This window comes from Watersipora subatra, chromosome 1 (assembly GCF_963576615.1).
Source record: "Watersipora subatra chromosome 1, tzWatSuba1.1, whole genome shotgun sequence".
NCBI classification, from domain to species: Eukaryota; Metazoa; Bryozoa; class Gymnolaemata; order Cheilostomatida; family Watersiporidae; genus Watersipora; species Watersipora subatra.
In genome coordinates this window covers 17,861,665-17,883,052 of record NC_088708.1, presented here as the reverse complement: position 1 = coordinate 17,883,052, position 21,388 = coordinate 17,861,665, and the positions used below count along the sequence as shown (strand labels likewise).

General features: G+C 37.3%; 1 protein-coding gene across 1 annotated transcript in view; it reads left to right on the top strand.

Annotated features, from left to right (window-relative positions):
* Positions 1 to 21,388, top strand: part of LOC137406667 (calcineurin-binding protein cabin-1-like) — a 29,102-nt gene extending 7,714 nt beyond the window's left edge. The window contains exons 9-23 of the mRNA XM_068093304.1: positions 179 to 2,175; positions 2,827 to 3,016; positions 6,644 to 6,927; positions 8,889 to 8,951; positions 9,777 to 9,888; positions 10,125 to 10,289; positions 10,483 to 10,689; positions 13,045 to 13,218; positions 13,434 to 13,655; positions 14,660 to 16,870; positions 17,883 to 17,993; positions 18,198 to 18,361; positions 18,712 to 18,787; positions 20,352 to 20,516; positions 20,731 to 21,388. Of these exons, the coding sequence (XP_067949405.1) occupies positions 179 to 2,175; positions 2,827 to 3,016; positions 6,644 to 6,927; positions 8,889 to 8,951; positions 9,777 to 9,888; positions 10,125 to 10,289; positions 10,483 to 10,689; positions 13,045 to 13,218; positions 13,434 to 13,655; positions 14,660 to 16,870; positions 17,883 to 17,993; positions 18,198 to 18,361; positions 18,712 to 18,787; positions 20,352 to 20,516; positions 20,731 to 21,114 (6,525 nt within the window). The 3' untranslated portion in view covers positions 21,115 to 21,388. The remainder of the gene's footprint in view (positions 1 to 178; positions 2,176 to 2,826; positions 3,017 to 6,643; positions 6,928 to 8,888; positions 8,952 to 9,776; positions 9,889 to 10,124; positions 10,290 to 10,482; positions 10,690 to 13,044; positions 13,219 to 13,433; positions 13,656 to 14,659; positions 16,871 to 17,882; positions 17,994 to 18,197; positions 18,362 to 18,711; positions 18,788 to 20,351; positions 20,517 to 20,730) is intronic.

The following is a 21,388-nucleotide window of genomic DNA, read 5'->3' as shown; positions in this document are numbered from 1 at the left end:
TGGAGACTCAGACATTTCCCAATGTACACTTTCAGCTGACGTTAGTAACTTTACACACCGTATTACTAACTTTGTAGCTCTGATGTAATTACCGTATGTCACCATCTATACAATCAATAACCTTCATTTATACATAAAATATTAACACTGATTCTGCATCTCTCGTTCTATTCTCTAGATGCACTTTAGTTCAGACAACAATTCAACTGAAAAAGCTGCAAGTGATGTAGATGGTTACCATGGTAGCGATCCGCTCTCCAACCATGACAGTATTGCTGTTACCATGGTTATGGAAGATATTCTCTCTGAGATAGAGCTCGTGGATGACGACTTAAGCAATGATAGATCTGTTGTCACTTTTGAAGAGTCTGGCTGTGATGCTGATATCATAGAACAAGTTCTGTCCAACATTGTACAGCGTGTTGCAAAAGAAGGCAGCAACTCCAATGTGGTGAAGCATAAGTCTGTCAGCGCTGTTAACGAAGATGGCCAGAGCTGTAACGGTTCCAGTCTGTTAGCAAATGGTTCGACTGACGCAGAGAACCCAGCTGAATTGTCTGGTTTTGGCATTGATGCAGTAGAGTGTGTCTTGTCTGGCATGATGGAGAAAGTAGAGGAAGCTGAGTGTGACAGCGATGTAACTAAAGAGGTATTGTATGACATTGTGCAGCGAGTGGCTAGTGATGTGGACCGAGCGGTCACTAATGAACAGAACACAGCAGTTGCTGAGCTTTTAGAGGAGCTTGTAAGTAACATTGAAAAAGATGAACGGCTTGTTTCTCCCGTTGTGGAGGATCATGTATATACCAGAAATTCTCCTTCACTACGAGAGCAAGAAAAGACGAAAAAAGGTCGCTACGTATCAGTCGCTGAATGCAAGCGAAGGTCAATGCGAGTAAAGCCGCCGACAACCAAACCTGGAACTACTGAAAAGGCAGTAAGATTTGACAAATCTAATCATGTAGCTGAGATAAAAGAACTTTTTACAAACCTACTCAGTAAGCAAGTTAATGGTGAGCAGACCAACCAAAAGGATGAATTCTTGAACTCTGTCACACATTCCGTACCCGCTGCTGCGTCTTCAGAGCCTGACAGTTTTTCAGATGAGCAAGGGGATATCAGAGAATTTTTAACCTACATAGACTCTAGTCGAGGAGTGATTAACGTGATGAGGGACTGGCTGTTGGCTCTGTCAAAAAAGCGTCAATTTGTCTGGTCCTCCAGTCTAGCATCTGTGTATGTAGATGTGTATGAAAAGCACCGGCCATGTTACCAGATACCCAACATATTCTCTGATGAAGCTGTGGAAGCTGATGTTTTGCTGGCTCTTTTATGGATGGAGTTGAAAATAGACAGGGTCATATCTGCAAAGGCATTTGAATCGCAGCTAGAAAGCGTGTTCGTAAATGAGTTTACATACTGGGAGATGGTTATTGGCAATGAGGAGAAGCTGCCTGCTCATTGCCAAGAGTTGAGCACGCGTTACTACTATATGGGTGCACGCTACTATAATGGCCTAGGCCAGCCCCTTACAGCTATTAATGTATATAAAAACCTTCTCACTTACCTCGAGTCCCTTAACGACAAAGACTTTTCTGTTCGTCTCAGCAATAACTCCTCAAAGGTTTTGCTTAATAGAAAGATGATCGAGACTGAGCTTGCCGTCCTAGAGAGAACAGAAGCTTTGAATGAGTTGGCTTCAGTGTACAGTGACTGCGACTATGCCAAGGTTCTCTCTCTACTCGAACCAACTTTTGATACTGAGCTGACCAATCGCTACACGGACTCTCGACTATCTCAACTCAATTTACTCATCAACACCCTAGATAAACTCACTGATTTTAATCTTAATATTAAATGGCTTATGTGTAGCTTGCAGGAACTCGTATATCATGTAGAAAGTAGTCACAAAGGAAACTGGGGAAAAATAATCACTCGTAATCTTCGCTCACTTGATACAAAACTAGATAACGATGAAAGTTTTCCCTCCAAATATGTGAAGCCATTAGGGATGTCCTGTCTTAAAGTTATTAAAGCAAATGTATCTGCGCTCGAGTCAGGCAAGAGAATGCTGGTGGATTCTGTCCTACCCTGGATAATCACGTCTAAGCTCTGTGATATTCTGCAAGTCTCTACTATTGGTTCACCCCCTCTTGAAACTCCCCCTTCTTTAGAGTAAGATATTTATTCAAGATATACTGTATGTAGGGTAATTTAGTTGGCATGTATAGAGCACATTCTTGTTAGTTTCCGACGATAAAGAATCTGCTCCTTTGTTTGCTGTACTCTGTTCGATCTATACCTTCATTTAATGTACATTACATACGAAACATGACATACCCATGACATCTGTTGTAATTTACTGCTAGCCCAAGATGCAAATGTGTTTTTAGTACAGTGTTTTATCTATTTCATTCTATAAACTGCTGCATTATCGTAATCTTATCTATAATTTGTTTTGTTAAAAAGTCTGCTCATTTTTAGTTATTTGAGTTACACTCGGTTTTGGGGTTGAATCATTAGTAATAAACCCACACTAGTGAAGTTCTCCGGCATGTTTAAGGAGGTTTCATGTTTTAGACAGCAATCAGCAGGTGCTCCACCACATCTTAAAACAATTTATTAATTATTTAGTATTATATTATGTATTATAGTATTATTATATATTATCGTTTAGTAATTATCTTTATCCATGGCTCTGCGATAAAGATATTTATTCTGGTGACACTCAAAAGCCTCTACGGCTTAAGTGAAATTATTTTTTGCTTTCACAGTTGCGTTGTATTGCGCAAAATCCAAAATTTTTTTGGTGTTTGTTGTCTGTAGGATTCTTAAGGCGGGGCACAAGTTCCTTGCCAAACATGGCCTTTGCACTAGCTCTGATGGTCTCCTTCTGCAGTATTTCCTTGAGAAGCTTTTTCAGCGACTCTCCATTGCTGGAACATACAACCGACAGCAAATGGAACAACAAGTTAGCCAGTGCATCTTTTGTCTCTATGGTCACCCACACAAGAAGGCACGTTACACTACCGTGTTTATCTTCTGCTCTCTAGTTTACACCAGTAGCAAATTAGTGAATCAAGGAATTTCACCTGTAATAGGCCTTTTTCAGTGTAATAGGGGTGATTACATTCACACTAAGTAGAATCCATAGTGACACTTGTATATCATAATTTTCAATTCAATCATCATTATAGATTTGCTATGTACATTTTCAATGGTGTGAGTCATTTATTTAATCAGTTATAAGTTTATAGTAATATAGTAATTAGCCAATAAAGTAATATATATTATATCTATACAAGAGACGCTTCTACAATGTAAATAGTCTGTTCCAGGAACCTTTACGTTATAGGGATTTTACGTTACAGGAACAATGGAAAATACATGTAAATTGCCTAATTTGTTCAAGGATTTTTCCAAACTAACCCTTTTGGCCTTTTAAAAAAAAAAACTAAACTCAATTTTTTAATTTATTGACTACCGTAACTAGTATTATTGGTTTGTATCAACAACTTTTCTCTTTTTTTATCACTTTCACGCGGTTTATGGTTCATGATTGCGGTAATTTTACAATAAGTTGAAGGGCCTGCACACCTCCAAAGTCAATTTACAACGATTTTTGCTAGACAGCAAAGTCTATTCTGCGAAGGAAAAATAATGAAAATAATTGATTCAACTACAACAAAGTAGAACAAAAATATATTTTTACTACAAAAAAACGGTGTTTATCTGTCCGTTCACATATTCGTCTCGAGGGTTCAAAGTTATGACAAAAGATGGCTTTCGACAATACTCCAACTCGTGACATTCAAATTGGTAGACCGACATTCTGACACCTGCATTAATTGATCGTTTCTGGATAATTGTGCGGCTCCTGATTTTTTGTGCTTTATCGACACATCTGACGATCACTCACGGCGAACCAGAGTGCCAGTGTTCTTGTATATATAGAGACATACATGTAGGTCATTTTGCCTCTGAAGTGCAGCAAGAGAGAAAATGATATCTTTAAGGCTAACTACGAGATTCTCATTATTCAGCTCGAATTGGAGAATTCACCCTGACTTGACACTTCATGTTATATGGATTTTTTTACGTAGTACGAAGCAAAAACTTTACATGAATTCTTCACGATGTGCGGATTTTACATTATAGGAATATCTACTGTTATATATATATTTCTCAAAGTTTGTCGTCTGTTTTCGGTGTGTCCAGCTATAGCTGTTAATATCTTGGAATGAGGATTCCGTATTGTAGAAAATTTGAACTCGTACCTTCCGGTTTACCACCAGAGGCCTTACCAACTAAGCCACACGAACTTGATCACTTCACTATGCGATATATGTCACTATGTGGGAGCAAATACGTTGACGGCTTTGCGTACTACCAAGGGTGATTGCCTAACGTCACCGAGAGGGTAGCTCTTATTAGTACGCTTACTCAAATTATGCATGGGCAATGTGCCAGGCTATTAGCAAGTGGCAGACCACTTTCATTACCTCCCACTGTTTATAAGCTGATTTTTAAAACCCAGGCAGTGCCGGGTAGCACAGCTAGTTATATATAAATCTAAGTGTTTGTTGGTCATTTGTTGGTCTGTCATTTATATGTCCAGTTGTAGCGATAAAGTTTTAAGAACGAAAAGCACTTCACACTCGAATTAAACTCGGAAACCCCCGTTCTGCAGACAGACGTGCTATTCACTACGCCACACGACCTACTTGCCATTCTAGGAATAATTGTGCGCATACTTATTACTCCTGCCTATCTTCAATGCTGATTAGTTAAAATACGCACGCTTCACGCGTCACTACTAGAACTACTAAAAGAAAAGTACATGCCCAGACTTCCCCAAAATGCTATAAATGTATGTATATACTATGAATGCCTGGGAAATAAAAAAGTTTTTGCACAGAAAATTTATTTTCATTTAACGTATACAACGTTTACCATCATAACTTTTAAACTTCATATTATAAGAAAAGTGTTTTGTGCAGTTCAAATAAATTAAGACTAAGTTAAAAACTAGTAATAATAGTAAAACAATAAAACTTAATAAAACTAAAACAACTGTAAAGGTTTTTAAATGTGAAATAATTAGCAAGTAATGGCTAGATAAGGTATGTTTTATTACAATGGTTACAATGAAAAGCTAATTGATACTGATACCGATATGTTGACTTAACAATAACAAAGAGCACATAGAAGTGTGTGTTTAAAAAAGGTTTCTGTTGCTGCAGAAGCTATCCATCAAAATTTTGAATACGATGATACTGGTAACTTTTGATAGTCGATACTGGCACAAACGTAAAAATGAGATATTAAAATTAAATACATCAGTGATGTGCATGAGGGTACTTTGTTTGACCGAACCAAGAGAGAATGTATAGGCAATTCCATCTGGAGAATGTCTATGTGAACATTTTTTAGTTTTACTGTTTCTAGCGATTGCCCTTCACAATAACCGAAAATTGAAGATTCAAATTGTGCTGTTACAGTCGAACTGTAGCGGAGCATTTGAAATTGAAGTGACACATTTGAGAATCACAAATAAAAACTTAATAAAAATGGCATTTATAACAATTTCAAAAGAAAAACAAACAAAAGATAATATTAATTCATAATAAAACATACATATTTAGCTTAGATTGCGATAAAGATACTGTCAATGACCTAAAGAAGGTAGGTATGGCTTAGCCTTGTGGTTAGGTGTGTGTTTCCATGCTTGCAATTGTAATAGTCGTGAGTTCAATTTCAGTACGGTGGGGATTTTCATTGCAAGGTTTTAGTTACTATAGCTGGACACAGAGAAGACAGAAAACGAAAGACCAACAAAAGACAAACTTTGAGATTTATATATATAAATACATATATATACATGTATATATATACATGTATATATATATACATGTATATATATATATATCTACATACATGTATATATATATATCTACATACATGTATATATATACATGTATATATATATCTATATACATGTATATATATATACATGTATATATATACATGTATATATATATACATGTATATATATATATACATGTATATAGATATATCTATATACATGTATATATATACATGTATATATATATATACATGTATATATATATACATGTCTATATATATTATATATATACATGTATATATATAATATATAAAGACATGTATATATATATATAATATATATATACATGTATATATATAATATATATATACAAGTATATATATAATATATATAGACATGTATATATATATACATCTATATATATTATATATATACATGTATATATATATATACATGTATATATATATACATGTATATATATTATATATATACATGTATATATATAATATATATAGATAACATAAACTTGATTAAACTGAAAGCAGACACAGAAATAAACAAACACCTTCATTTAAAAGTTAGAATGGTAAATATTGACTGAAATTAATTTTTTTGTGCACAAACTTTTTTTTTACTTGGTCAACGCAGGGCATTCATTTAACAATTATATAATATTGGAAATATGGTATAGTTTGCATAGTAGTACGAGGCATGTCCTAGGGCTAGGCTCTTTAGCTGCCCACCATATTGTTGTTGTTAGTAGTGTTGTTTTTACAGATAAAGGCCAAAAACTTGAGCGATCATGGTGCTTCTACAGTTTCCTTGACTTGGGCGGCGGCTCAGCAACTGTTTGACTACTACAAGCCAAAGTCTGTGCCAGATTTTGACAGCTACAAGTCAAGCACGATCCCTGCTGAACTTGAAGGTCTCTTTAGGAAGTTGGTTTCAGAGGTGCCTCCAGAGCACGCTCCCGACCCTAAGATAGTTAAGGTTGTCGATGCTTTTCTAAATGACTTGGCTACTTTGGATGACTTGGACTCCCTGTCTCCTCCATCCTGCAGGTATTCAGTGCAGCTTCACTTCATCATTTGCATCTACCCTAGGACACTTTTGTATTCGCGTCATCTAACTTTCGCATTTTCGCAGAGTCATTCATCTCGCGAAAATTTCATGAGCGAAACTAAACTATCATAACGAACGAGCGAAAACGCGAAATTAAATAGCTTTGTTCATTGATATCCACAATAAAAACATATTGTGAAATGCAGGTAACCTTTGTGTGTGGTTGGGCTCATTGGGCAATTTCTGCTAAACTCATTATAGCTAATACGCCGACTGAGCAGCGTGGCAAAGCAAATTGAGATAACAAGTTCTTTTGGAAAAGCAGGCCTGTATTCCCTGGTTGAAAATTGGGGCAGCTAATGTTAGGCGACTAGTTATGAGCATCTGGGGGTTTGGAGGGGCGGTATCAGCCCCCTCAAGAGGTTTCTTTCATGTAGGGCCTCAACTGGGCATCTCACGTAAAGTTTTAAAAGATTTTATCGGAATGTATAAACATTTTTTCTATTATTTGATATTTGTTTGTTTTAGGTGATGTGACTGCTAGGACGTTTTTAGATTAAAATAGGCTAATCTTGACCGCCGTTGAAACGCTCAGAAAAAAGACTTTTTTGTTCTTTTGAGCATTAAAACAAAGATAAATTTTGCCAATTTTTTTTTTAGTTCATCCTTAGGTTTTTACGCTTTCGTTGGGCCATTGCCAAACGGATGTTTGGTAAAACTTGACCTTTTGCAAACCTTTATAACAGTCGTTAACAAAAATATTTTGTCAATCATGATAATAATGACGCCCAAAAACTATTAAAAGTTAGCGTTTATCTCTCTGGCTTGGAATAAAGTGATATTCTACAGCGATAAAAACCGTTCCCGTAGCCGTTGGGCAAATAACTGTTCGAGTTAATGATGTTGAAGTCGAGTTATCTAAAGCAGTCTATCATTACGTGGGAACGGACCAAACAAATCCGTTCGAGTTAACCAAGTGTTCGTGATAAAATTTTACATTTTATCCGAAGGCGAGTTCTCCTAGTTTGACTATACTTAGCCACTAAAAATTCCTTAAAAGTTGGGGCCGGCCAGCCGCCCCAGGAAATACGGGCCTATGGAAATGCCAAGACAAACGAGGAAGATGATGATATTAGTTTAATCACTGAATTTGTAACTGATGAGGATGAAAGTCTGGTAGGGTAAGTCATAAAATTGAATAACAATTATTGTAGCGATGAATTTTATTACCAACCAAAAACAATAACAACCTTGGGCCATGGCCACCGCGGGCTATAAATACTTGAGATATAATATTGGTGCCACATCAGTCACGGCCATACCTGCCAACTCTCACGCATTGAGCGTGAGACTCACGCAATCACCCCAAAGAAAAAATGAAAATGCGTGAGATTTTTGCCCCAATTTCCACAATTTTATATATACTATCATTGATACATCAATTGCCCCCAAAACCAAATCGCACACATTGCCCTACTCTTGGGTTGGCAGGTCTGGTCACGGCAGCAAGGGCAAGTACCTAGACGTCATTGATAGTCCAAGAAACAAATAGCAGCAAGCGATCAAGTTGCATTGTCGATCTCGCCCACACATTTCTACCCGCGGTTCACAAATACAAACTAGTCCCAAATTGAAAAAATTTTTTACTAGTGATCTGGACCTGAGGAATCCAAATATGTTTGTTCTATTGCATTTATTTTCACATCACTATATTTTCGCACTCATCAGATCTGCGAAATTAAGTTGCAGCGAAATTTTACTCTGTGTGCTACTCATGAAACTAAATACTAGCGAAATATAAGTGTCCTAGGGTATAATAAGACGGTCTATTCTCATACGGTATAACTAAGTATTGACTCTGGTTTGAAACATTTACTTTTGATATTGGTAAAATTGACCATCAGCTCTGAGCAAGGTGTAGATATTGATAAACGGGATTATATACATTTACCTCTTTCAGCACACTCTGCTCGGAGGCCTACTATCTGCTAGCTGACTACTACTTCAAGAACAAGGAGCCACTGTAAGTGTGCTACCACCAAATACTGCTATGCAGTCAATGATGTGTTACACAGAGTTGTTTGCTGGAAGCTCACTTGTTACTAGTTGTTCTATTGCATTCAAGCATAAGTAGTGCTCACCAATTAACCGTGTTGTCATGCTTCAAATGAGTGTGGACTTTCCCGCTGCCGATGAATTCACATCCTACCGTTTTAATGATTCGAAGTTGCGCTACAGATCTTTCCAAGATTCACAATATATTCCTCCAAACAAAACTTGTTAAAGTAGAGTTGCTTTCGGGTCAAGGTCACTTTTTGATTTATGCGTAGTCAAGTAGTTGCACTAAAAAGTAATTATGTCATTATCCTCCTACGAGCAACTCATTCTTGGCATTTAAATTTTAATATAATGGCAAAACTATCAAGCAGAAAGAGTAGTGAGTAGCGGTAGAAGGTTTTCGTAACGGAGACCCATGTGGTTGTGTGCTAAAACTTTTTCACCTCCACCAGAGAGAGCTTAGTCGAGATTGATTCAGTTTCATCAGCAGTGAGTATTTCTATGATGTTAAGCACTCTCAAAGCGAATGGTTTCACAGATGCAAGTGAAATGGAGTCGAATGCGTTCAGATTTTACTGCTTTTATTATTCGGAGTGGAAGCAACTCCGAATATATTCGAAGCATGGAAATGCATTATATGAGTATCAGAGTTAACTCTGACATGCTAACTCATTGGATGCTTGAGAGAAATATAATGATATCTAAGAGGTGGGTATTCCACCAAATTGTTGGATCCAATGTTACATATCTCTTGATCACTTTATCAGCTCTGCTGTTACTTGTCACACAGTAAAGCCATCAAGCATTACATTCAAGATCTCTACTATAAACCAGACAGATTTGACTCCTGGGCTGGCATGGCCCTTGCTAAGAGCAGCAAGCTGGAATCGAGGTTACGTTTGGTAAGTTAAGGTAGACTGTGAACCTATTTTGTAGTAAATCTATTAATTGTTAGTATGGAACATATGTGAGTAGTTGTGTGCCCATAAATATAGAGGTCGTTGTTATACACATGTATGCTTACATATGTGCATGTATGCTTACATATGTGCATGTATGTGTAGTGTGGCTTCAGGTAAATACCTGTGAGAAAGCAGTGGAACAGTGAACAAGTATAGGACACGTGTGTCTGTTGTAGATGGAGCGACAGAGCTATGATGGAGCATTTCAGAAACTCGCGGTCAGCACAGTACAGTCTTTCACTAGAGCATTAGCGCTGAAACAAGACAATGTCAAGTTGTGGATTGAATACGCCTGTTCTGCCTATCAGCTGCACTCATTTGCTTCCCGCGTCATAAAGACTGTGAGTGCGACATTGCTCAATTACTCACCTCTAATAACGAACCTGGAATTGTATCAGTGGGTCAGCCTAACCCTCTATATGTCATATCACTGATTGCTGCCATTTTTGTTTCTGTTGCTAAGCATCCAACAGCTAACTTGAATGTACTTCCTTTGCCAATGAACTCCCCATTCAACTTCTCAAATTTTTACAGAAAAAATCGGAATTATCATCAAGTGAATTGGCCACATTCACAGCGTTGAAGAAAGACACGCTGGTCAAGTCAAGGCACTGCTATGAGCAGGCAAGTCTATGTAAGGCTGATGAGATGGAAGAAGCTTGGATCCACCACTATATGCTTGGCAAAATCTCAGAGAAGTCAAATGAGGATCCCTCAATTTATCTCTCACACTATCAGAAGGTAATAGAAATTACCTTTCTAGCACCTTTTGATAATACCTATATACTTCACATATGTACTGCTCCCTTCTGATTGGGCAGATGTTATGGGTGAAGAGCTGGGAAATTCATACTACTGGCTACAACCCGTCATTAAATAATGAACATGGATATTACACTATCTACATATATGTTGTCTGTCATTCATGAGCTAGTTAATCTCAACCCCAAAACAAAAATAGATTTGTTTATTAGGTTCTTAGATTTTAATTGTTATAACTGGACATACGAACGACAGACAAACAAACCCTGAGATTTATATATATATACAGTCATACTTCGACTTACGAGCTTAATGCGTTCCGTGACTGAGCTCGTATGTCAATTTACTCGCATGTTGGTGCAATTTATTTATATATAGAACAATTAAATATATATTGATTGGTTTCCATACTCTAAAAAAATGCAAATAAAACACTCAAAACAAGATATTGTAACAGAAAGAACATGTTGGTTATTGTCCTAACTTACCACATGCTTTCAAAAAGCAACAAATAAAAAATAATGCAAGGAAATGTGATTAATTAAAATGTAAAATTAAATACATACAATAGCAGCTAACGCTAGCACTTGCCAGCGAGGGAGATATAAGTTATCCTTCATTACAACAGTTGACTTTGATAAATTTGGATGTTATCAAAGTCTTAGAAGCAAACGTAAAAGCAAACTTTCATTTTTAACTTAACGAAATTAAAAAAAATTTCGTCGTTCATAGTTTGAAGTTTCTCGCTGGTTTGCTCATTTTTCTTTTGTTTCGCTTTCACGACTAGCCGGCCGTTTTAAGATAAACTTATCTAAGGACGTTTGCCTTTGTCGCCCTTTCAACATGTTGCGATTAAGACGAACCCATGTGTCGTCACAAAGGGTTAATGCACGACCGTTAGCCAACTTGGCCGAATGTCTATTTTTATAGTTTTGATAGATAGCACCGGCCTTTTCACCTAGCATCGTTTCAGTTACGCTGTCACCGGCCAATTGTTTATCTTTTATCCAATGCCTGAGTAGTCTCTCCATCAGCGGTCGGGAAGATCGCTGCGCCGTTTAGAAACTATGGTTAGTCCTTTTGCGAACTAAATGCCCTGAATATAATCCTTCTGTTTGATAATTGTGAATGTATTTCTGTCATATTGCTGAGCTAGCTCAATCACGCATACACATTTCGTATATTTTTCAATAATTTTCTGTTTAATATCAATTGTTATCATTTGTTTTTTCTTTGCATTATCTTTCATTTTACTGGCAAACGATCGGTCTACGCACAGTACTTTTAATTCACATAATTCTGCACTGAAAATCGCGCACAAAAAACACGGTACAAAAGTATAACCTGAGCAGTTGAAAAATACAGAGTGATGCTGTTCTCATAAAATACCTCTGGCATACTTGGCAATTGACTCCTGTGCTCGTATCTCAAACATGGCTCGTATGTTAGTGCTAAAACTTGCTTAAAAGCTGGCTCATATCTCAAGTTTCTCGTACGTTGGAGCACTCGTAAGTTGAAGTATTACTGTACTAGAAGAATGTCCGGCGTTGACTTGTATAAAAAATCAGCTTATAAACAGTGATAGCAATGCCACACTTAAAAACTCGGCTCATCAACAATGCCATTAGCCTGGCACATTGCCAATGGCTAATTCATAGACCTATTAACTATACTTAATAGTATAGTAATAGTATACTAATAGGTATATGGGCTAGTTTAAGTAAGCTCTTACTAATACATATAATGACGTTGCACCGTAATAGAGAGCGGTAGCTTATTTGCACCCACGTAGCGACATATATCGACCAATGAATTCATCAATCTCGCATAGCTAAATTGGTAAAGTATTTGCCTGGTGGGTGAGAGGGTCCGAGATCAAAATCTTCTGTGAGACAGATTTTTCATTCCAATATTTTGCCATCTATAGCCAGACACACTGAACTGCATACACATGGACTTTGAGATTTACGTGTATAGATAGAAGGTAGATAGATGTAATATCCATGCTCATTATTTGATGAAGGGCTGTAATCAGTAGCACGAATTTCCCAGCTCTTCACCTATAACATCTGCTCAATCAGAAGGGAGCAGTGCATATGTGAAGTATATTGATAGATTTCAACACAACAGCCTTGCAAAATTCATTCTTACTGGTCGCTTCCTATGCTCTGACATTCTGTATCGTGAAGGTATTCTTTACAACTGTATCTTTGCGTTCATTGTGACCTTGCAGCAAGTACATGGTGATTATTATTTGCATAGATTTATTTAGATTCATTTATTTCTGGTTGCATCACTCTCATCTTTTCATCATTTGATCTTGTTCATTGCTAGGCCGGCAAGTGTTTACATGATGAGGGTGCACAGTACCCTGTCAAGATCAGCTACATGTACAACCTACCACATCTGGCTGTCGAAGCTCTAGAAATGTATTATCGTGTGCATGCTTCCATCCTGAAATCCGCGCAAAGATCTCAGTCTACACAACACTTTCAACTCTACTCCGAGGTAATTTATTATAACCAAGCAGTAGGTTGCCTACAAGCAAATGATCTGACGTTTTCTCACACAGTCTTCAGGTAAACACGAGTTAGTAACATGAGCATATTGAAAGGATATCTGTAATTGAATAAAATAGTTTTAATGTTTTTTTAGTTCTTATGGTCATATTAGTTCTATTCGTTCATGTTCATAGTGGATGCAACGATATGTTTTCTCTCTAGGTTATACAGGAGATGAAGAAGTGCCCATTTACAGTCGCGCAGATTTCGTCTCCTCAAACTCCTCTCACAAGGAAGCGCAAGCTTGGCTCTGAAGCTATCGAAAAGCCTTCTGGAACTAAAGTTAGGAAGAGCGAATCAGAACTGCTCATCTCGTCTTGTGCTCCTAAAGTCTCCACAAGGAGACAAGAGAAGCTCAGATTAGATGCGGAGATAGTTTATGAGGTCAGCGTTATAGCAATCCAATTTAAGTTATACAGCCATTTCAACTAGCCAGTAATCTATACTCGGTTGCCCCAGTTCTCAGGGTTTCGCTACCTAAAAACTGAGCAATTTTGAACTCGGGCTATATTAGCAAATTTAAATAAAATGTGTAGCATTATCATCTTACCAGTGGAAAAGGTTGTGATTTGACAATGTCAATGTAAAGTAAAATATTAAGCTACATTACTATTATTATTGGCCGTAGATCTTCTCATCACTTTTTCTGTCACAAAGCACCGAGAATAAAGGCTAGCACAATTATTCTTGGTGCTTTGTAGTATGGCATATCAGGTCAGTTGTGCTCTAATAATCTAAATATTATGGATTCAAGGCTTGTATTGACTGTATTGACCAAGAGATTAGTCAGCTCATTAATTGCATGTATAAAATTTTGTAACTGCATGAAAGTTGGCAATGTCCTAAAGACAAGTCCTATTGTAACCCAAAAATAAAAGGTTTTGACATCCACGCTGCACTCTTATCGTTTTCGTCAATTTAACATGGATTTAAGGTCACCTGTTATTAATCGCAAACCTGTGAGTCTTCTTAAATGAAGCTGATTTCGGATCGTAGGAATCACAATGATAATTGTGATCTGTCCACTCATCTGTAATATTTGATATATTTAATATTATATATCATTACATATCATTACATATATATATATATGTAATGATATATGTAATGATATATGTCCACTCATGCAATATTTGATTCGTGAGATGAGTACGACTCATCTCAACAAATCAAATATTACATATATTCTTTCTGATTCATCTATTACGAAGGCTAATGAATGGAGGATTAATAGTAATACAGAAAAATACTTGGGATAATCCTTTCAATTACAATCGGAGTGTGCAATATTCTTCATTGTTGTTTTTGTAAATGGTGGTAGGAGGGCATTAGCGATTTGAATAAAGTTGGTAAAATGCTAATGTGCTTTCTCTATACTGTATTGTTAGGTGATGGAAGAGATTATCGGCAGAATAGAAGCTGTAGACTGCAAAGGGGAATTCCGTCATTCTTCATGTGTAGTTACTCATCAGGACACTGAGAAGCAAAGACCACATATAGACACTACATCAGCGCCAATAAAACGTTTGCTGCCTCATACAGCAAGTGCATCAACTTCTACTGATTCCACACGATCTCACATAGAGACACTACCATCCTACTCAGTACAAATGCCATCTCATATGGAAATCATACCGCCTCGCACAGAGAGCATACCATCTCACAAAGATAACACACCATTTTGTGAAAAGAGAATGATATCTCAAACTGAAAGTGTGCCATCTCAGTCAGAGGGTGACTGGTCAAGCACAATGAGCATCCCAGCTAATTCAAAAAGAAAACATGAATGTTGTATTTCTTTTCTTGCGGGGGACAGAGTGAATCACACAGAAGAGGAACCAACAGACACTGAAGATTCTGTACTAAGAGATATCAAGGCTCTGCTGCGTGACGTTGTCACTGAAGTGGACAGAAAGTTGGACACAGTCCCTTCCTATTCTGAAAAGTCCATGTGTGGTCGTCTATCAACTGTTACCGGTCTTAGCCTCAGCTGTCTTAATACCTCTCCACCATCCAGTAATACTCTAAACAATGAAGTGATTTTAGCTAAAGGACAGGAAAACTTTTCAGTTAATGAAAGAAGACAGGATTTCAGAATTTTTCCTGAAAGCTCTGTAGGTACTTCAGAGAATCGTAAAGTAAAGACAGATGGATTGCAGGATCATTTAACTGTACAAAGTGAGTGTAAAGACATCTTAGAGTTCACTGAGACAATTGCTCTCCAATCATCTCACCATGAAACTGTTAGTCAATCATGTGCTCGGAACATTACGTCTCAGCTTTATTCAGAAGAGTCACCGCCTCGCAGAGTTGCTAACACTGAATCGGAAGGAAAACGAGATGCAGATCCCTCAATGTCTCAAGTGGTGTCTAGTTCTTTCGCTCAGCCCACTACACCGACTGCTCCTGATTCTACGTGTGAAGATGGTTCTTTTAGTAGCGTTCGTAGCATACAGGTTAAGGCTGAATCATTACTCGAAGACTTTCAGGATGCTTGTCTTTTAGAAAAGGAGGTGCAGTCTAGTCTTAGGTTCCCAATAACAATTGATGTAACTCGGGCAACCTCATCGATCACTTCTGCTGAACTGTTGACAGCTGTTGTTTCAAAAAAAGTAGCTGAACATTTTGCTTCTACAAATGGTAACGATTCTTCAAATAATATCGGAATGGCAGATGGAGCAAATATTGCTTCCACAAATGACTCCGCTGCAGATGTTTCGATAATAATTCCAGCAGATTCTAGTGACAGTGGTGATGTAACTTCAATCACCATAACAGCAGCTTCGAATGTTCATACCAAAGCATCCACTACGACTGTGACTTCACCTTATTTATTAGCAAGCACAGTTTACGAGTCACCAGCAATTACCTCAATAGCGTGTGCAGTTTCTTCTCCAGCGTCAACTGTTTTAGATGAATTACCAAAGATCCCTTTGGAATCACCAACCATTTCTTCAATAAAACCATTTAGCTCTGGTATTGCTTCAATGGTTTCTTCTGATGGAGCACATATGTTCTCAATAGAATCAACTTCATTTATAGCAACATCAACTTCTTCGATGACATCTACCACTTCCTCGGTAACACTATCTCCTTCCTCGATGGCATCAACCATCTCCTCAATACTATCGACGTCTTCTCCAGTAACATTTACCGTTTCATCGGTAGCATCAACCAGTTCCTTGACATCATCGTCAACAACTTTCCCAATAGCATCAACGGCTTTCTCGAAAGCATCTCCTTCCTTGACGACATCAACAACTTCCTCGATGCCGTCAACAACTTCCTCGATACCGTCAACAACTTCCTCGACAGCATCCAAAATTTCCTCATCATCTTTACATGTTGCTGCTGCTTCAACACTCACTTCTCTCCCTCCATCCACTAGCCTTCATCCCCCACTCGCATCATCTCCAACCTCAGCAACAACTGCTCCTTCAAAGGAAACATCTGCATCAACATCTCCAGAGATACTGAGCAGAGATGAGTTGATACAGTCCTGTATCGCTGGCCTGAAACTTTGTGTCCAGCGTTACCCTCTGCACTACAAAAGTTATTACAGGCTCGCAAAAACATTTTTGCATGACAACCAAAGGAAGGTAAATTGTGTTGTATCTTTAAGCTGTAGATCTGTGACAGATAATGGCAGCATGTTGTGGCCAATGTAGGAGTTACCATACTGTCTAAATATGTTCAATTACCTGATTCTGTAGTTATCAGGTGTTAAATGGGTTTTGATTTGGCCTTGGTATTTTCAAATTTGAAAAAACATTAATTCTGTTTAAAATTTTGCATTGTGTACAGTGGACTCTCACCATACAACATTAATTCGTTCCGGTGTTGGCACCGTAATGTCATATAAAGGCATATAGAAATTCATAGTGTATATATATAAATCTCAATGATTGTCTGTCTGTTCATACTTTTGTCTGTCCAGCTATAGCGATAGTTTTAAGAATGAAAAATTAGCTGCGAACTAGACTTGAATTCACAACCTCAACCTCATTGTGTGACAAAAAACACATTGTATGAGGGTGCAATGTATTCTTCAATAATGTTTTGGTCTAAACCATGAATCATTTGGGTTGTAATGGTTGGGTGAAAGATTGTAACATATATTAGTTTTGTTCTACAGCTACTAGTACCATAGCCCTCCACTGGCTCCTATAAGTTAGTACAATATTTCACTGGCACTGTGAAGGCAGAAGTGCATCTATAAGAGCTATTATTCACAATTCTGCCACCACCAGTCACCTACCACCACTAGTCACTTTCAAGTTTAGTAGCTATAACAAGTTGTTTAGTATAGGGGATGAACACATACTCCGCATGCTAGGCGACTATGTTATATATGGTTTTAGTTCGATTCTGGTTTCTGTATGATTTATATTACCGGTGTAAACGGGACAGCTAGTTGAGTTTTGTTAATTAATCTTCAATATTGCCACTCAAATAATTTTTAAAAAGGTGCAACTGAAAGAATGTCGACTAAATCACAGTTGTATACGCGCAGGCTGACTCGAATGTATCAATCAAATGAGCGATAGACGTAGATTTAGGACAAGTCTGTCTGTTGGTAGCTTCTTTATATTGCTGTTATCTTTTCAACAGGATCTTGACAAGGTTCAGGATTTACTTCTTGGCAACACTTCAAAAAAGCGTGAAGATCGATTTGTTCCACAAGGCTTGTTTCAGGACCGAAAACACAACAACTTTTTCAATGTAAGTTGTTAGAATGTTATGCGTACATTACATCTTGTAGTGTAATGTAATGCTGAAAGATCATGCAATCATCTCCAGTGAATCATATCTACAAAAAAATTAAACCTAGACTGTTGGGTAATATTTATCATGCTGTTCAGTGTGTTGGCTGAGATGTTTAGCGCGTGTAAATTAATCAGCTAGAAGTACTTACTTTTTGTGCAGGGTGTTTGGAGCAATCCAGTACAGGAGATAGAACGCGCAGGCAGCTTTGGGGCTCATTTGTATAAATCGATTTACCTTCTACTGCAATTCTTGCATGAGAAACGAGACTATCACCTGCTCTACCAGCTGCACACACAACTGCAAAGAACACCAGATCAGGAAAGGTGCGTGATTTTCACTTACGGGTCAGGCGACTACACAACCGTTACCTAAATATGAATACTTTGAAATACATCTTTAAAAAATATTTTCACTCATAAGTAACAATACTGATATGTGTTAGCGTCTTGTTAGTGCTTCTCTGTTTGTTTCATTGTGTGTCTTTGTTTGTTGCACTTGCCTTCCAGCAATGGGCTTATCGTTAATATATTTTATTTGTATTTGTAACTTCAACCAAAATTAACAAGTACATTTTATATGTGGTAAAATGTGTAGAGGGCCGATCAACCTTATTCTGTCTTAATGTCTACATTGTTATGTCAGTATGAGAACAGGTGCTTTTATTGCCATGCAGGAAGTTTCTGAAGGATGCAGACAGGTTGCTGCTCTCCAGCAAGGCTATCGAATTTGCCATCCATTCACTGTATAAGGTTAGCAGGTGTTAACTTGTACTCGTTGCTGTTCATAAATACAGCCGCACCCTTAGAATACGATTTTAATCCATTCCAGAGTTGGCATCGCTTGGTGAAAAAATTGTATACAAAAATTTATACAAACACCTAACATATTAAAAATTAGTAACAAAATAGTATGTTAACCTTAGTAACTATAGTTACCTACAGTAACTTTAGTGTATTTATCGGTTATGATCTGCATGAAAATGTAACGTTGCAATGTGCAGTACGTACCGTTGAGAGTTCTCATTCTCCAGACAGACGTGCATATAACATAAACTTGGAATTCACTTCAAATAAGTTTAGCTCACTAAACTCACACTTAAAGCTAAGTTTTAGCTTTTAACTATTTTGCTGAATTTCAAGTTTTTATCACTAATTTTATCGCCTATTAGTTTCTGGCTTCGTTTTCAATATTTGTAGCAGATCTCATTAAAATCTTTTTAACCTAATTCTGCAAGAAAGCCCGAACGAAGTGCTTTTCGTAATGAAATGGATTTTTTTAACGGGTTAAAAGGAGTTGTGTGACCGTTGACCTTCTGTTTAAAGGGATTACAACTCCAACTTTGTTTCTGGTTTTAATGTGAAAATATTACCGTTTTATACAAGAAAAATGCTGAACTGTGAGAAATAGTCATAGTTTCTCTTTCAGGTGTTGTGAAAATGTTTTCAGCGAACAACATTTCGGCATCTTTGTTATTTTTACCTAATAAGCACACCGACTGCCAAATTTAAACACAGCCGAAAATTTTGTTGACTTCGTATGGTGAAATAAGATTCATTTGGTGAGGTGGAAAAATATGATATTTCACTCCGTAAGGTAAAAAATCGTATATCAGTGTAATCGTATTCTGAAGGTGCACTAGTATTTTGGAATAATATCATTGCTCAAGCCTGCAGCTAGTTGGGTATTTACAGGATTATGTTTTTGTACATGGTCAGGCTGATGATACATTTCTGCAATTTCATACCTGGTTGTTGTGAGCTTGCCTGCCTTTTGTGAGTGACACATACTGTTTAAAGGTTACACATACTCGTACTCGTACTTACGAGTTACACATACTCATAAGCTTGCCTGCCTTTTCCATTGTTAAATACAGGTTCATCCACGCAGTTAGATTTAGTACTCTATTGCTGTACTCGTCTTCTTTTGCACATATTTAAGCCATAGTTTAACCTACGCAGTTCTGTAGCTTTCTGGTTTTAGCTTAACTCATTGAATATTCCTATAGCTTGATAAAGTTTACAGCCTAAATGATTATTCAGGATTTTCAAGGCTACCCAAGTTTGTAAACTGTCATTTCTTCATCCCATTGTTGATATCATATACAAAGATTTATAATACACCAGAAACCCTAAAGATAGGTGATCAAATTTGCTAATTAGTTAATATGACTTTTGAATTTGTTGGGGTGTTGTTATTGTTATTATTATTATGTTGTCTTGTCAGCGATAATTTTATTAGTTTGAATCAATTCAAGGAGTTGCACTTTACCGAATCTCCCTTGTCTTGGACTCTTAAGCATAGTACCTGTTTTAGACGATTGGCTCGGATACAGACAGCAAGGCAGAGTATAATTATGCTGCCTCGCTACATCAGGCGCATAAGTGGTTCATATACTGCAACAAGCACACAATATGTGTACCCAATGCTCAGGTGCTACTCATGAAAGCTTACAAGTCCTACAAGCTATCGGTCGATAAGGTAGGGCAAGTCACTAGGCTCCCCATCATAGTTAAATATAAATGGCTATTCAAGGCTGTTTCATTGTTAGCCAGCGGAATGGTCTTAGAGTTTCAAAGACCTGCAGGTAATTGCCATAGTGATATATTCTGGCAAGTTTTATTAAAGAAATCAAATAATAATCTTAATGTTGTTCTATTTCTTTATCAATTGGTCTGTGTACTTATTCTATCAGGATTTTGATGCTACTAACAAAGTTCCTGTGGCATTTGTGAAAGACTTCTGTCAGCAGATGTTCTCTAGTCGCTCCAAGGACAAGTGCAAGTCTTCGAGTACAGAAATTAAACAGGCTGAAGGTGCTAAACCAGCCTCTACATCTAGTCCTAGTTCTACAAAGCCTCTCAGGGACACCGGCACGACAACCTTACCATCAGTAAGGGGTAGTTTTCAATCTTTTGATAAAGCTAAGAAGTTAAAGCATACCGTGCAGAATACTGACGCTATGGATACCAGTGTTCAAAAGGTATCGGCTCCCTCTGACATCCCTTCTACCTCGTGGCTGAACAAGGCAAAAGATGGAACCAAGGCATTGGCCAGCATGTTTACAAAACCTAAGTGACCTTTGACTGCCTCTTTTGTACACTTGTGTACTTGTACACTTGCATACCTGTGCACTTGTATACTTTTTATCTCTCATTAGAGCAATGCTCATCGCTTATTGATTTAAATTTGTCTAGTTGTTCTTTGCTATAACTGACTGTACATAAACTGTATGTCTCTCTCTATACCTGCTGATAATCTTTTGTAAATACAGTGTATGTTGTATCTAACTTTTGCTATTTTCTGCATTTTGGTTGTTAATCTCTCATATGTTTTATTATTAGTCAATACAA